Below are 15,863 nucleotides of genomic sequence, written 5' to 3' on the forward strand. Positions count from 1 at the left end.
TTTATCAGATGGAATTATCATACAAGAATTTATTCTGACTTTAAATGAGTCACAGGAGAGTAAAAGGGGATGTCCAATGTCCAGAAACAATGAAACATTTGATTACTTATGCTAGTTATAACAGAAAAATGATAATAATGAAAAAAAACAACTCTCGGTCAGTCAAATAAGATACTTCATAATATTTATGAGTAGAACAATTGAGAATGGAAAGTTTTCTGTCAGTCCTATTATCTCTTGTTGACCCTTGCTCGTTCCCTTGATTCCGCTTTAGACTGTCCCTTCGTAACTTCACTGCACTGCATATTGCAGAGACATGCCTATTGCCCGTGGCACCAAGACAATCTAGAAACACTCCTGCCTGCATGAAACACATCAGTCAGTCCAACCAGATGCCTGTCCACGAGTTAGATGTAAGTGACTGAGGTCACCGTGTGTGAAAAGACCTTGGCAAGTGTTGTAAAGGTGGAAGAGCAAGAGATAGAATTCATGGTGTCCACAGGCAAGAAGTCAGAAGCACAAAGAACAAAAATTGAGGACAAATGACCCCCAAAACTGCAAAGTAAACAAACTGCTCTGCTTCTGTAATGCTGCTCATGGGAACTGCAAATGTGATCAAAACAAAATTAAACAAAACAAAAAATATGGTCCAGTCATGGCTGGTGTAATTCTGGAGCAATGAAAATAGCACTGCTTTGTGGAACACATTTTAGTACACAAAGACATTAATATAATCTCATAATGTGCTTGTGTTTATTGCAAATCTGAAATTCATCAGGCACATTACCACAGTAGTAAAACCAAAATATCATCATTTGAAATATATTGCAGGAATTAAAGGATTTCTGACCAAACAGAGCGAAACTTGTTCATGCATTTCTTTTCAGTACGCTGGATTATTGTAACAGCATGTTTCAAGGTCTCAGTTAAAGATCTGTCAGAGAGCTGCAGGTCATCCAGAATGCTCAGTAACACAAAGAGAGTGGCGCTCATTACAGCTTCAATCGACACAGGCTGTCTGAGTGTCCAAGGATTGACCACAAAATCTGACTTCTGGTCTATAAAGTTTCGAATGGTCTCGGGCCTGAATACGTTTGTATTAGCTTCATCTTGATGAATATTTGCTTTATTTACTCTCCTTTCTTATTTGCTTTGTATTAGTGTATTTGCTTTTCTTGTGAAGCACAGTGAACTGTCTCGTGTCTGAATGCTGCTACATCAATAAACCTGCCTTCCATTATTACAATACGTACTCAACATTATGGCATGCTTACCGAGTGAAGTCCTCATGTGTAAACGGCTGTCATGTCTCAGTTGCGTGCTTGGGTCTTGTGTCCTGCCCTCTCAGTTTGAACAAGCAACAGGGAGCACCTTGACCATTCATATTACATGATATTTCTCTCACTGATAAATAAATCATAACAGTCGACTGTTCATTAGTCAAACACGGTTCCTTCCAAACAAATCCACCCTGGTTAGAGTAATCTGAACATGATCTTCTGTCCAGAATGCTCCATGTTAGTATTTCCCACAAGCGAAGTGTTTTATATATATATATATATATACACATGAGCTGGGTGTTTGGGCATCATAGAGAAGGAGACAGTCAAGAGTAAATCTAGAGGCAGTCTTACTTCTTACCATTCCTAAACAAAAACACGTCCAGAAGCAGTTCAGTCGGCCCTCCCTGCTCTCAGCATGATCCCGGTCTCCTTCTTAGCCCTGGGGACCTGGTATTGATCGGTGCCTCATAGGTAGTGATTGGACATGAGTGGATAATTTCCTTTGCTGCATTAGAGTCCATTACTGGCCCGCTCCCCGGAAAGCGATAGACATCCTCAAAAGAAAAAAAAAAAAATGGGAGAAGATTCTTCTTGGAAAAGCGGTCTCCTCCGACAAATGATTCACCAGCCGAGGCTCCTCCAACTTTATTATCAGGTCCATTTGGAGTATGATAATCAGATACTGAGTAACAGCAAAGGAAGAAGCTTGTCATAACTGAGACGCTGTGAGTTCTTTTCTAACGTTTGGAGGAGTGACCAGATAAAAAGATGACGTGTGCAGGAAAACATGTTGAGTTGTGTTGTAAATAAATACAGCCTCGATCTCGGCTGATATACATTCAGGTCAGATGTGCTGATCTTGCTACATCAACGTCCTTCATTTACACCTTTCAGCAACGTTCCCTGCTGAGATTCAACCTCTGCAGTCAAACTCGTCTTCCCATAGAGACCAAGCTGGACTATTTGTGGCTGGAGTGTCCTTTTCCCAACACCTCAGGAGGTTTTGTTTTGGTGGGCGAGTCATTACTCATGACCATTGTATGCTGGGGCTCTTTCCTGCACAGATATTACAGGAGAAGAAAAGCTTTACTCACAGACAACAAAGTAGAGGTTTGAGAAAATATTCATAAATGTGCACACGTAAAGGCACTTGGGGGGCTGGAATAAAGACATAATTATAATAAAAAGGCAGTTACTCTGTATTATAGCACATAAAAGTGTAATTACTATAAAATTACTATCATTACTTGCTCATTTTGGGAGCTATTGCAGTGCTTTTATTAAAATTCTATTTATTCACACAAAGTCTGATATTTCAAATGAACTATAAAACCAGTGAATACTACAAACACAAATTCTATTATTTCCTTTCTTATCTGTAAAAAAAAAAGTTGGAAGAAATGTCGCATTTTTGAAACCTTCTATAAAAGCCTCCTGTTCACAATAAAATTGTCGTAGCTCCAAAAATGAAAGCTGAATGTGTTCTTTATAAAACCAATAAATGAATAGAATAGATTATAAGATCAATTTTTAGCTTCTAACTCAGCACAAACCCGATTTTCCAGAAGGATGTGGTGATGTGTGAAACGTAAATAAAAGAATTAAGCATACATGTTCACATATTATTTCCAATAAAACACAACAAACAGATGTCAATACAAGATATATCACTATTTATGAAAAACCTAAGCTCACTGGTGGTGACTCATCACAACAAAACTTGGGACAGGGCCATTTTTCACATTTTGTAGCATGCTTTTTCTCATAACAACAGGCTTTATTGCTCTCTGACTCTGCACCGAGTAGTCCAAAAGAAATGATCTTTTTAAACTGTGGTTGAAAATATGTTTTCCTGGCTGCCACTGTCCCCCTAGAAAGGCTGCAAACCCCCTTTCAATCTTCATTTCCCAAAGCATTACAGTGAAGTTAAATATCTGAGGACAAAAGTGTCTTATTGCTTCCTTTGACATGTGAGATTTGAAAAGTTTTTATGCTTGTAATGAGGTCAATCAATAGTTTTTCTAACTTAAAGCTTTTTTTTTTTGTTTTTTTAATGTTACTATAAGAATTAAGCATCATGAGGAAACTTTTCAGATGTGCATCTTTAACTCTCTATCTTTTTTCAGGGTTGCTTCCAATTGAATGAGCCAATCCCAGTTAACATCCGGCTAAGGTGGGGTACATTACAGGACAAACAGGCAGACAGATGGACGGACAGGCCATCACACTTACACAAAATTTGGTCTTGGAAAACTCCATGCACACAGAGGGGAAACATGCAATCTCTATACAGAACATTCCAGGAAGGACTTGAACTTGATATTTTGGCTATGAGGCATAAGTGATACCTCACAACCTCAGTGTGCAGCACCTGATGCTTCGGTTGTAAATGTCGAATCATTCATAGGCTGAGGCTGAACATAAAAAATCACCACTCCTGTTCATTTGTATCCCATCAGGTGAGCTCTTCAATGGAAACCACATCTCTCCATGAACTCTTCTTTGTGCTGGTCTAAGGACTGGAGGAAAGACTTGAGCTGCTGCTGCTGTGAATATGAATATGACGCAGCTCAGCTCTGCTGAAGTGGTGTCTGCGCGGCTGTGGGACGTTATCTCCTCCATCATATTGATGGCATAATAATGTGATTGATTGGCCATCTCTCTGGGGAAACGAGCTTTACTGTTTCCTGAGAGTGCACGGCTCATCAGAGAAGTTGCAACCGCCCTGGGTTTGGGTTTTGGCTCAAGGGAACCTCGGCAGGGGAGAGAGTGGCGCACACCAGGAGCGTCTCAGCCCGCCTCCCCCCGGTAACAGCTTCTGTGTTGCCGTCAGTGCGAGCTGTGGGAAGTGAAGACGGAGGCGGAGTGTGAGGAGGTGGAGGAGGAGGAAGGGGAGAGGAAGAGGGGGATTTAGGCGCTTAAGGACGGCGGAATCCCGTTGCGATGCATGGAGGCTGTTTGGAGACGCTCCCCGGATCTCCGGAGCGCATGAGGCGATTCCAGCGCACCGACGGTCCTCAGAATCGGGGGCTTCCGGCGGCTTGTCTGCACCTCTGCCCAGTGGTCACACAGTAGGTTCGGCTTCAGCTCGGTTTTGGAAACCACGGAGCGGGGAAACATCCGCCGCCAGAGAGCCTGAAGGCTTCATCACATCCCTGCGTCGATCAGCAGCGGTGGTGGATACTGTGTCTGCTCATCGGGTGGCATCTATGCAATTGTATCTCGACTTTTCATTTTATTATGAGCACAGAGGAGGGAGAGGCTGGTCCAGTTTGTGGGGAGGCTAGGGGAGGCACCCCCATCACCCACCGCCACACCTGGGAGGAGGACGGGGAACCGAGCGGCGCCCAAGGACGTCCGCACCCCGACGACGAGGACGAGGCGCCGCGCGGAGAGGAGTCGGAGGAGGCAGAGGACTGCCGGGAGGGCCGGAGCTGTGGGGATGCGAGCGATGGGGGCACAGAGGAGGACAACGGGGGGAATTTCTCCAGTGAGGACGGGGCGATCGGGGGCAGGTCCTGCAAGCCGCAGGCGATGCATTCAAACTGCAGCAGCGAGACCAGCATCCCCACTCCGAGCTGCAGGATCTGCTTCCAGGGCGCAGAGCAGGTACAGCCAACATGTACTCACACAATGTATCCGGGAGTTCCTTAACAAAACTGTTGTGGGATCAAAAGTCCCAGTTTTGTGAATGAGTTGAATTAAACAGGGTGAGTCACTGGCTGACAGCCACTTATCTAATTGGAAGTTGCTGAGTGGAGGCTTCAGACTTCATGGTCGGCATGACTGGACAATTTGTGGGTCTTAGGTGGCAGAAAAACCAACCAAACCGAGGCTAAAAAAAAGAAGGAAAACCAAAAAAAACAACAACTTAAAAGGTAATTAGTTAAAGAGGTGTTTTTGTGTGAACGCTTTCTGCAGCCCATGAAACGAACCGTGCGCTGTCCGTGGTGCTGAAGCAGCCACCAGGGACAGAATACAATATATTCAGCAGTTACAAAGCTCAATGATTCCCCCAAGGTCTCTTCAGGGGCACTAAAAGCTCGATCTTATAATGAGGACTATCAGTATTTTGTATTTTACAAACCAAATTGCCAGAAATACACAACATTTTCCTGGGTCTGACAATCCAATTCCAAACTTTTTTGTTGTTTCCAAAAGTATGTAACGTTGTCTAAATACCCCAAAAGACCCCCCTGAAATGCATTTGAAGCCAACCCTGGAATGCATCAGTAATTCAAAGTCCATCACAAGTTGTAGCACAAGTTGTTACCACAATATAACGTTTTATTTGACTGTTTGATTGAGAACTTTCACATTTTGCTTGAACGTGTTGAATTATTTAATCATTTGTATTTATCTTCAGATACAAGAGAAAATCACCACGAAGCCTTGTGTATTGCAACATAGAGCAGGTGAACCGGTGCCTGCATCAATATGGGTTCAAAAAGGCAAATGTGTCAACCAGTACACATTTGTTGAATGTGACATTAGATGCTCAAACAGCTGCAAATGTTTTAAACATAAAGTTTTGTAAACCTGAAATCACATGACTGCTATGTGAGGTGATAAATGTTCAGATGCTGGCTGTTTACCAAATCTCTTCCATGAGATTTTATGTAATAACATTGAGTTATTCTTCCTTTTGCTGATGACCATCTGCTTCCAAGTTAAGGATCCTCTGGGGCTCTCAAATCTCACTATGTATACTACTGACAGAAGGTATAAATTCACAAGTTACGCTCCAGGAAAAAACTAAACAAAAAAACCCCAAACTACTAAATAAGCCATTACAGTGAGATTTTATTGTATGACATAAAATATAGTCTGTTTCCCTTCAATTCTCACAGTACAAAATCACACTGCAGCACTTTTGGCATATTTTGTTTTACAAACTTTTTAAATATATCAGTCAATGAGATGTTTATTCTTTCTCTCATAGGCTGCATCTGTTCCAGACTAGTTTCCTCAATTGCATATACATTTTTAACATTCAGAGAGGAGAAGACACTCTGAGTGGCATAGCTTGGTGTTTGACTTTACCCACAACAATTTCTCAATCACTGAGATTCAAAAATCGCTGTTGTATCCTTTTCAAAACAATTATTTTTGTATTTAATGCCAACTTTCATTCCACTTTCAAACTGCTTTCATTTGTTTGTTTATTTGTGACTGATAATAATAATAATGAAAAAAAGAGGTATGCTATATATGTTGACTGAATTGTGCACTGACCTTGGAGGAACACACAGTAATTACCGGTACTTTATTTGCACATATTTACAGTGGGTAACATGAGTTAACAACCTTTCAAACTAAAATAAAGATAAACACTACAGGCCTGTCCCCACAAGACCCCGAGCAGGGCTCTTCGTGCCTGTTTTTCATTAATCAGTTTAACCAATTTCATCAGTTTGAATGAAGATAATATATGGTAATCTACGGAAGCCAAGTACACTGAGAGCTCTTTGTTTTTGACAGCAGGTCTCAGCCTTTTTTGCAGAGAAGCAAATTTCTCCTTTAAAGAAATGTGTGGGCGTCAACAATCTGTCATGGATTTTATTGCATTCTAACTCAGTATTTGTCAATGATTAGTCGTGTTTTTGTGAACTCACCAGTAAATTAAAACAGTATTTTGAAGCATGTTTTTACAAAGATCTGCATGCGACTGTAGAACCTTTGGAGTGCAAAACAGGCTTACTGATGGATTTATTTTGTGTAATAAACATGATAATGAGAGACAGCTCATTTCTTATGCCAACAAACTGCTGGGATCAGTTCAAGCAAGTGGCAAAAATGTAGAAAAACATCAAATTTGGGTATGAGCAAGTCTGTTTTGTCATGCAATTTGAGCCAAGGATTTACATTTTTTTTTCACATTTTTCCACAGGTGAACAAAACATTAGAATTAACAGATTATGTTTATCAAAGTTTATAACATCAGAAAATGAAAGCTGGAATATCAATGTGGTTCACACTGCATCCATACATGTCTTAACCATTCAGGCACACACACACACACACACACACACACACACACACACACACACACACACACACACACACACACACACACACACACACACACACACACACACACACACACACACACACACACACACACACACAGACTAACTTTTAATTATTCACATTCTCTGTGAACTATTTTGTAGCATGTAATCTATAGCACATTATCTTCTGGGATTTATGCAAGTCTGGTCATGATTAAATAATGGAATAAATGTCAAATGCCTTCCAGAGCATCCCTAAGCATACTAATGATCGAGTTCGAGTGCAAGCTGACTAAAATAATAAAGATAGAAACAATTGTTACTATGGTCATCATGCTGTATCAAAGGTGGATAACAGTGACTGAAGCATGATCCGTTTATTATAAATGTAGTCCCTGGACGATGAGTCTCACTGTCTGCAGGTCTTCCTGGAGGTGGATGGACAGATATGGACCTGTAGGGAATGAATGGGATCTCTGTCCAACCATCTATGAAATCGGACACTCTGCAGGTCTGCTTGGCTTGTGACAGTGAGGCTTGATGAGGGACGAGTCATTCCTGCTGTAGCTCGAGGACAGACAGATAGAGAAAAAAAAAGAGAGAGAGAGAGAGCAAGAGAGAGAGAGAGAGAGAGAGAGAGCGAGAGAGAGGAGTCAGAGCAGTAAATGCCTAAGTGAATATCCTGTCTTCTGAACGTGGGCAACAGCCTATTAGCAGAGATAATCCAATGACTCTGCCTCCGGGTCCAGACTGATATTTGATTTTGATAAATTGCCTCAGGCTGGGCAAGCTGACTAGTTATCAAAAAGCTCACAGACGCATAAAATATTAATGTCAGAGAATGCACACCGTGACAGTGTTTTTAAATATAAAAAAAGGTGGAATTATACTTCAGTGAATTGCCATTTTTATTTTTTTGTGAAATATGTTTTAAAACTGAGACTATGATGTTTATTACAGACCTGCTGCAAGAAAACGGCTCTATTTTAGTTCTTATTTTTGTGGAGACCAAAAAAGGCACTAATTTTATAGTCCAGTTTCACACTTTTTTGTCAGCAAAAAATAGTATACACCAAATGAGCTCCATCCTTTGTCAGATGTAGTGGGCTTTGTTGTGCAGAACCCATGCTTTATCATTATTTTTAGCAATTTGGAGGAATGCCTTATCTGTTTGTTTCATGCTCCTGCTTGACGGTTTATCTAAAATGACACAACCGTAGACAAAGTGTCTCAAATGAGGTAGCAGCTTACTCACCAGATTATTATGGAGCTTTTAATATCATCACAATATTCACTGGTGTGTAGAGTGAAGTAGCCATTGTAGTTGAAAACCCTTGAAAGAACAGTGAATCACTGATAAAGAAATCGATAGCAACATTAATCAACTTTGTAACCGGTATTACGTACTTCTGACATTTCTTAAGCAAAAATATTCCAAACATAAGGTTCAGCTTTGGTATTGTCGTCTTGATTATAAGAAGTCATAAGCAGGACAAACTCTTACTCAATATATACTTGTCTTGCTACCTTTGCCATTTGATTGTCAAGAGCAATGTTTTTGTTTTGTTTTACATTTACCTTTGGGTGTCTGATATGTAATGTGTATGTAATTTTGATCAAGAAAATATATCTAAATATATATATTAAATGCCCAAACAAGACTTGACTGATTAATTTGTCTTAATAGTTCGAACACAGCTTACTGTCAGAGGTTTATCTGATGAAATTAGGTCAACTTGCTCACTGGTTTCGGAGCTCTACTGCAATGTCAAGTACCATTCAAAACCCCAAGATAAGCTTGACTGGTCGGTAATAAGAATGCTTTAGGCACAACAAGGAAAAAATGGTTAGTTATTGCTGTTTTTTTTATAAACAAAAAACATGTTAACACAAGGGAGATTTTATGCCCATCAGTTTTTTTTTTTATTGAACACTCCCAAGGGTGGTATGATATGATACATTTATCTATCTTGTAAACATGATGCTGCCAATTTCTTACTCAGGTCATCAAATTTTAGTATTTGATTATACTGTTCCTCTCCCAGTTATTCTCATCTCAAAACAATGTATAAATATGAGATTACTCCAGGGTCAGTGTCATGCAGTGGTGAGCATTGTCAACTCACAGCAAAAAGGTGCAGATTTAGAGCTGTGCCTCTCTTTGTACAGTTTTCATGTTCACCTGTGGATTTTCTCCACATACTCTCGTATCCTTTCATAAGTCAAATATTCATGTTAGGTTGGTGATTTGAAATCCACTATATCTGTGTTCGTCTGGGTTTGTCTGTCTGGGTTTGTCTGTCTCGGTTTTTGTCTCTGTTTTCTCCCACCAAGGTTCAGGTTGCATCTGTATATTTAGGATGTGTCATAGTTCCCATTGCTTTGGTCAAAAAGCTTTGTTGGCCATCTTGTTGACGGTGAATTCACTGGCTTTTGTTGCACTGAAAAGAAAAAAAATGGGTTGCCTTTATGGGAATGTTCCTTTTGAGATTTTAGTGACACATTAAAGTTGTCCTTGATGATGGTTTTTATCTGCCGCTTCTTTAGTGGATAACTGACACGCATCAAGTTTATTCAAGCGAAAGCCTCCAAGGTCCTTTCAAACCCACAAGGTTAATATGACATGATGAAAAATGAGCTCCCTGACCACTGACCTTAATATACTATTAATATGCCACTCACAGTCCAGCCTGCAGGTCAAAGCTGCAGTAATGGCTGCTTGAGGAATGCCTCCAGCAAGGGAAAAAAAAGAGACCATCACAACAAATAGATACAGCTGTAATGATTGATGACATGCTGCATCCTGCCATTAATATCTGGGACTTTTGTAGCTTTGAGAAATGATCATTGATCTGAGCGATGCTGGTAAGGCCCTCTGGTGAACAGGTTGTGTTTATACTTGGATGTATCGCCTTCTGGGAAAAAAGACCAAACAGAAGCTTGAAAACAAGGATTTCTGGTATATCTGAGAAAAGTGACACTTAAAGTTGGACTTGAGATCAAAAGTGGACCCAAAAGCAGAGCTTTTCTCTAATTATGAAAGGTTTAGTGACACTTAATACATTACAGTGACCACATGGAGCGGCTATGAAGTGACTAGTGGTTTTTTCCTTTGCTTTGTTGGGATAAAATTGATAACCACAGTCTATGACGTAAATAATCAGAGGTTGAAAAGTGTTATCAATACTACTACTACTACTACTACTACTACTACTACTACTACTACTACTACTACTACTACTACTACTACTAATAATAATAATAATAATAAATCAAAGTTGTATATTGCTACTTTTTTCCGGTATCCAGTATCAATGTACCAAGCCTTGAGTTCTCACAGATGAGCTTTGTTTATTGATGTGCATTTTCTGTTACCTCAATCTGAAATGTAACCAATCATTGAGGTTTTTGTTCTTTTTTTTTTTTTTTTTCCCCGAGGTTTTTATTCTGCTTAACCTCTTAAATTTGGATAGGTGAGTGGAGTGGATCGTTGTTCCAATCGCAAGGTTGAGCCTACATCAGGACGAAGTAAACCACCTCTCAATGTGGAGGAGTGCCGGCTGTACTTTGAATCCGGCCATCCTCTAAATGTTTTGCATTTAGCGCCATCCTTAATGATGTGGAAGCTACAGAGTTAATTTAAACTTGTACTTCGAGGTATATGTTTCTTTACGTGAGTAACAATGGGGAATGCAGTCTGTGATGATCGTCTGCAGTGTTTACCTTTTGAGTCACTTTGCCTCTTTCCCCATTTCACCCCTTGAATCAGACTTTCTTCCTTGGTGACCTTTTCTCGTTCTTTGGCCTCCAGGGGGACTTGTTGAACCCATGCCGGTGTGATGGCTCGGTGCGCTACACCCACCAGCACTGCCTGCTGAAGTGGATCAGTGAGCGGGGCTGCTGGACCTGTGAGCTCTGCTGCTACCGCTTCCAAGTCATCGCCATCAACATGAAGAGGCCGTGGCAGGTACAAACCAACCAGACACAGTTTTTCTTTCTTTACTGTTTTGGCCTGAAGCAAATGCTGCTTTTCCGTGATTAGTGCAATCTTGGCTTTTTGAATAATAACAAATAAGTTAAATTAATTAAAGACGATTTCTTGTTTTGCATATCAGCCATAAAAGAAGTTGATTGGACATCTAACAAGGTAAAGGTTTAATTTCATGGCTTGCTGAAAAAAGAAAGTGTACTTTGCTGTCTTCTCTGTCCTCATGTCAGTGGTTCTGAATAACCACATTTTATTAGAAATGCTAGGGGATGGAGTATATCCTTCAGTATCAGTAAGCCACTTTCATAAATGACCAGCGAGCTGGAAAGTCTTATAAGGGAACCTGTTGAACCTGGTAACTTCGTCATACTGGATAACTTGGTGTGCGTGGTTGCTTTATTTCTCACCTTACTGAAACAAAGGAAACACAGCAGATTTATAGTTTCAAGAGCCTGAAAAGTGATGTGACCTTAACAGGGATTATTATCTTCATTCTGGCCTTTTCTTTCTAAATTCAACTGCTTTTCAGAGCAATAAAACTTCGAGGTTGCAGTGTTCTCCCATCAATCGTGCTCTTTGAGTCATTATGAAGGCATTAACAAGGGATTGTTTTTACAGTCACTGATGTATCGACCCTCTTGTTAAATTCATGCCCAGAAATATTCACAGCGTTGGAGAAAAACAAGACACACAGAACAAAAGCTGGCAAAAGGCAGTTTCATTGGCAAACTGACAACAAATGAATCCACCTGCATCTGTCTGAGCTCTTCTTGCAAAATGGGCAAAGTCAAGTAAAATGCCTTCGCTCTGTAATTAATCATATTTAACTCTCATTGACCTCCTGAATAAACACCTGTAAGGATAGCTTGCTAGTTGCAAGGTCTCTATTCATTTCTCATAAACTAGAAATAAATGAACAACTGCCACTAGTGCAATTTTATAGATGTGATATATAAGCCAGTAAAATAAGATCTCTTATATCAAGAAGATACTGTGTCCATCTAATATAGCTAAAGGTTTAGATGCCAGTTTTAAGGATACAAAAGATTTCCTGTGCACTTTGTGTGTATAGATAATTCACCAAAGTCTCATCTCAGTTTTAAGTAATCAATCCTTAGACCTTGTGGGCTTCCATGCAACTATAGAGTGCAAACTAAAAACTCTTGCTGTTGAGACTGAGTAAGGATGTGAGAATTTAGCTGACAGCGTCTCACGACAAATACAATCAGGCTGCAATGTGGGAGGTGTTGGACTCTGCATTTGAAAGCCTCTGCGTTAATAATGCCTATGTTCAGATAGATCAGCCTCTGCTGCTTTCAGTTCTCACTCGACCTGTTTTAAGTTTGTAAAGTGCAACCCCCATCTTCTACTGAAAGCACTGACATAATGATGGTTATTTTTGTTACTTTGAGGCAAACAAGTTGTTAAATGTGAACCTGCCCAGTGTTTCTGTTTCCTCATCACGTCCCTGCTGTCAGCTTGGAGCAGGAGGATTCCTTCAGTCCTCCTTCCTTCCAAAACTAAGCAGAGGATCGGGTGGATTAAAATATCTGCATTCTGGATCGTTTATTTCAATGAGGAACATTCAAGCCCTTTCATATCTGTTCACTCCAGATGGGAGTTGAGTCACTAGCAGACTGTATAAACACACAGCTGAGGCTCAGCGGAGATTTAGTTTCTGTCCACAAAGTCTGCCTGAAGTCTTTATTTCTGAAACATGCATCATGCAGCTTCAATCACTCACTTTTGGACAACAATCCATGTTGTTTTCATCAACTTTATTGTGTGCTATCTGTTCTTCACTCCGCGACATCCTATTCCCTCATTATTGATTTGACTTTGGCACAAAGATTTGTTATCTCCAAAGCTTCCCACCAAACACCCGACTGGATTTAGATGTTGTTTTCTGGGCTAAATCTGTTCAGTCTGTTATAGCCTTGATTTAGCCCAAATATAGTCATTGAAATAGTGTTGTTTTTAGACTGTCCAATGTAGTCCAATGACAACCCAAAATTTACAGATTGAACAGATTTACCCCCAAAACACAACATCTAAATCACATTGGGTGTTTGGTGGGTCATGCTCATGTGAAGTTTGATGCAGACTGCACAATATCTGAGTAATGGCCATTTATTGCTTTGGTTGCAAGGTGTTGGACATTTGAAGACTACACTGTGAAACTCGCCACTTTTTCATTTTGTGAATACAACTATGTCCATGAAACATCTTTTATCAGCACTTTAATGTCAGTTGTCTCATTCAGACTCAAAGTTCCAATTCTACAGCATGAATTGATGATCGTCCTTGTATCATATCATGTCTAGAAAATGAATATATGATCATAGAATTTTCACAGCATGAAAAAAAGATGTGGGCTGCACAGTGGCACAGTGGTTGGTGCTCGTTGCAGAAAAAGACAGCTTTTCACCTTTCAGTTTTCTACCAAAATCTGAGGTAGTTTAGACGGAAAGCAAAGGCGTCTTTAAACAATGTTTTGTTGGGTGCGTTGTGCTTACCTCTTGTCCTCTTTCTTTACACCCTCCATGAGCATTCTCCACTTCTTCTTGGCTGCTGCCATCTCCTTTTTAGAGATGTTGCCATGCCTGTAGTTCATATCCAGAGCAGATCTCAACTGCTTGGTCATGATTCGGTACTGCTGCAATCTGGAGCAACCTGTGTGGGTGTGGACGACACGGTTCAACAGTCTGTTTGGCGTCCTCCTTGTCAGGCTGGTGGCTCCCTGTTGGATAGAAAAGAAAATAATTTTAATCTCTTTATATGCAGCAACATATAAAATCAGATGTTCTCATTCTTGTGGGGGATTTGCTCACCTCATATACCCCATTTCATTCTTCATTTGGCCCCACTTGGATGACATCTTGGTATTCAGAGATGGTACCTACACAATGTTGCAGCAAGGCTCGGTTGGTAGAGAGGTTGTCTCCCTATTGGAAGATTCCTGGTTTGATTCCCTGAACATCCTAGCTGGTGGTCGGAGGAGCTAATGGTGCAGTCTGGCAGCTCCGCTTCCGTCAGTCTGCCTGAGGGCAGCTGTGGCTACATACATAGTTTACCACAATCGAGTATGGAGTGAATGAATAATCCAATGTAAAGCGTCTTTGAGTGTCCTGAAAAGCACTATATATGCATTATTAAATACATTAGACTACACAGATCACATCTTCTACCAACACAGATGTTACTTTTTTCCTGCTGTTATCACTGGACATTTCATTGCTCAATAAAACCAAAGAAATTAAGATTCAATTCATAATTCCTGACAAGAAAAGGAAGAGTTAAAAGTTACATAAAAGTCCAACTGTTAAATGTTTTGTTGTCTTTAAAACAAACAACAACAATGAATCATACAAATGAATGTATACTTACGTTTGATTGATGATAAAAAGGATATTTGAAACATTAATTTTGAGTTCATAGAAAGCGGATTAAGTCAAAAAGTGACTGGATTTCTGACTTTTTCCTTTTGCTTCTAAGTTAAGTAGATTTTACCCCTCCCTCTCCTCAATATTTCCATGACTGCTTTTACGTGCAGTTTGTGTTTGTAGGAAGATTGAACCAAATGTGCAGAATCACGAGGAAGAATCGAGCAGACGCAAAGTGTCTTTAGGAGGATTTGACCAAATGCTCAGTGTCTTGATGAAAGACGTTTGATGCTTGTTTGAAAAGTATTTTATTAGTATTCAGAGTGACTTCATCTTTCCCAATGAAACTTTAACAAACTGTCATTCAATTGATTCATGTTGAAACTGTTTCAGAGAGGAGATGAGTCTAAGCTTTTCTCAGCTGATCATAAACAGCCTACCTCACCAGATAAAACCTTTTCAGCCTCCTGCTTTTTCTTCCAAATACTTTGATTTGTGTGAGAAGGCACCAATTGCCATTGACTATCCTGCATTTGATTCACTTCCATCCATTGTCTCTTTTCTGTGTGCAGTGGCAATCTATCACCATCACCCTCGTGGAGAAGGTGCAGATTATTGCAGTGTTCCTGGGTTCGCTCTTCCTGGTGGCCAGTATCTCCTGGCTGCTGTGGTCGGCACTCAGCCCGCAGGCAATCTGGCAGCGTAGGGATGTCCTCTTCCAGATCTGCTATGGCATGTATGGCTTCATGGACCTGGTCTGCGTAGGTGAGCCTGGGAATGCGGGAGCAAGTCACACAACCATGTCAATGAAATGCAAAATACCTGGGCCTTTTAATATTTTGTCTTTAATGTGTCGATTGTTATCCTTACAACAGGTTTGATTGTCCATGAAGGAGCAGCGGTGTACAATGTCTTCATGCGATGGCGAGCGGTGAACCTCCACTGGGATGTTCAGAGCTACAATAAGGCAAAGGACATGGAAGAGACCAGCACTGGCCACTCCACTCTGGCCCCCAGGACACTTTGGTTGCCTCTTGCCACCTTTGGGCCAAGTGGCCCCTTGCACCCCACCCAGCTGCGGTCACAGCCATGGACCTGCCTCTGTTTGGCGCCCTTCTGCCCCGGGCTGGTACCCCGAAACAACCTCAGTCAGGACAGCGACTCAGGAGAGGTTGTCATTCGTGTAACATCTGTGTAA

General features: G+C 40.7%; 1 protein-coding gene across 1 annotated transcript; it reads left to right on the forward strand.

Annotated features, from left to right (window-relative positions):
• Positions 1-4,523: 4,523 nt before the first annotated feature.
• Positions 4,524-15,863, forward strand: marchf11 (membrane-associated ring finger (C3HC4) 11; the record flags this gene model as incomplete). The annotated part of the gene is made up of 4 exons (XM_080503944.1): positions 4,524-4,892; positions 11,106-11,261; positions 15,238-15,430; positions 15,541-15,863. The coding sequence occupies 4 exons, from the start codon at positions 4,524-4,526 to the stop codon at positions 15,861-15,863; spliced, it is 1,041 nt and encodes a 346-aa protein (XP_080360070.1).

The sequence above is a fragment of the Blennius ocellaris genome, assembly GCF_963422515.1.
Source record: "Blennius ocellaris genome assembly, chromosome: 10".
Taxonomy (NCBI): Eukaryota; Metazoa; Chordata; class Actinopteri; order Blenniiformes; family Blenniidae; genus Blennius; species Blennius ocellaris.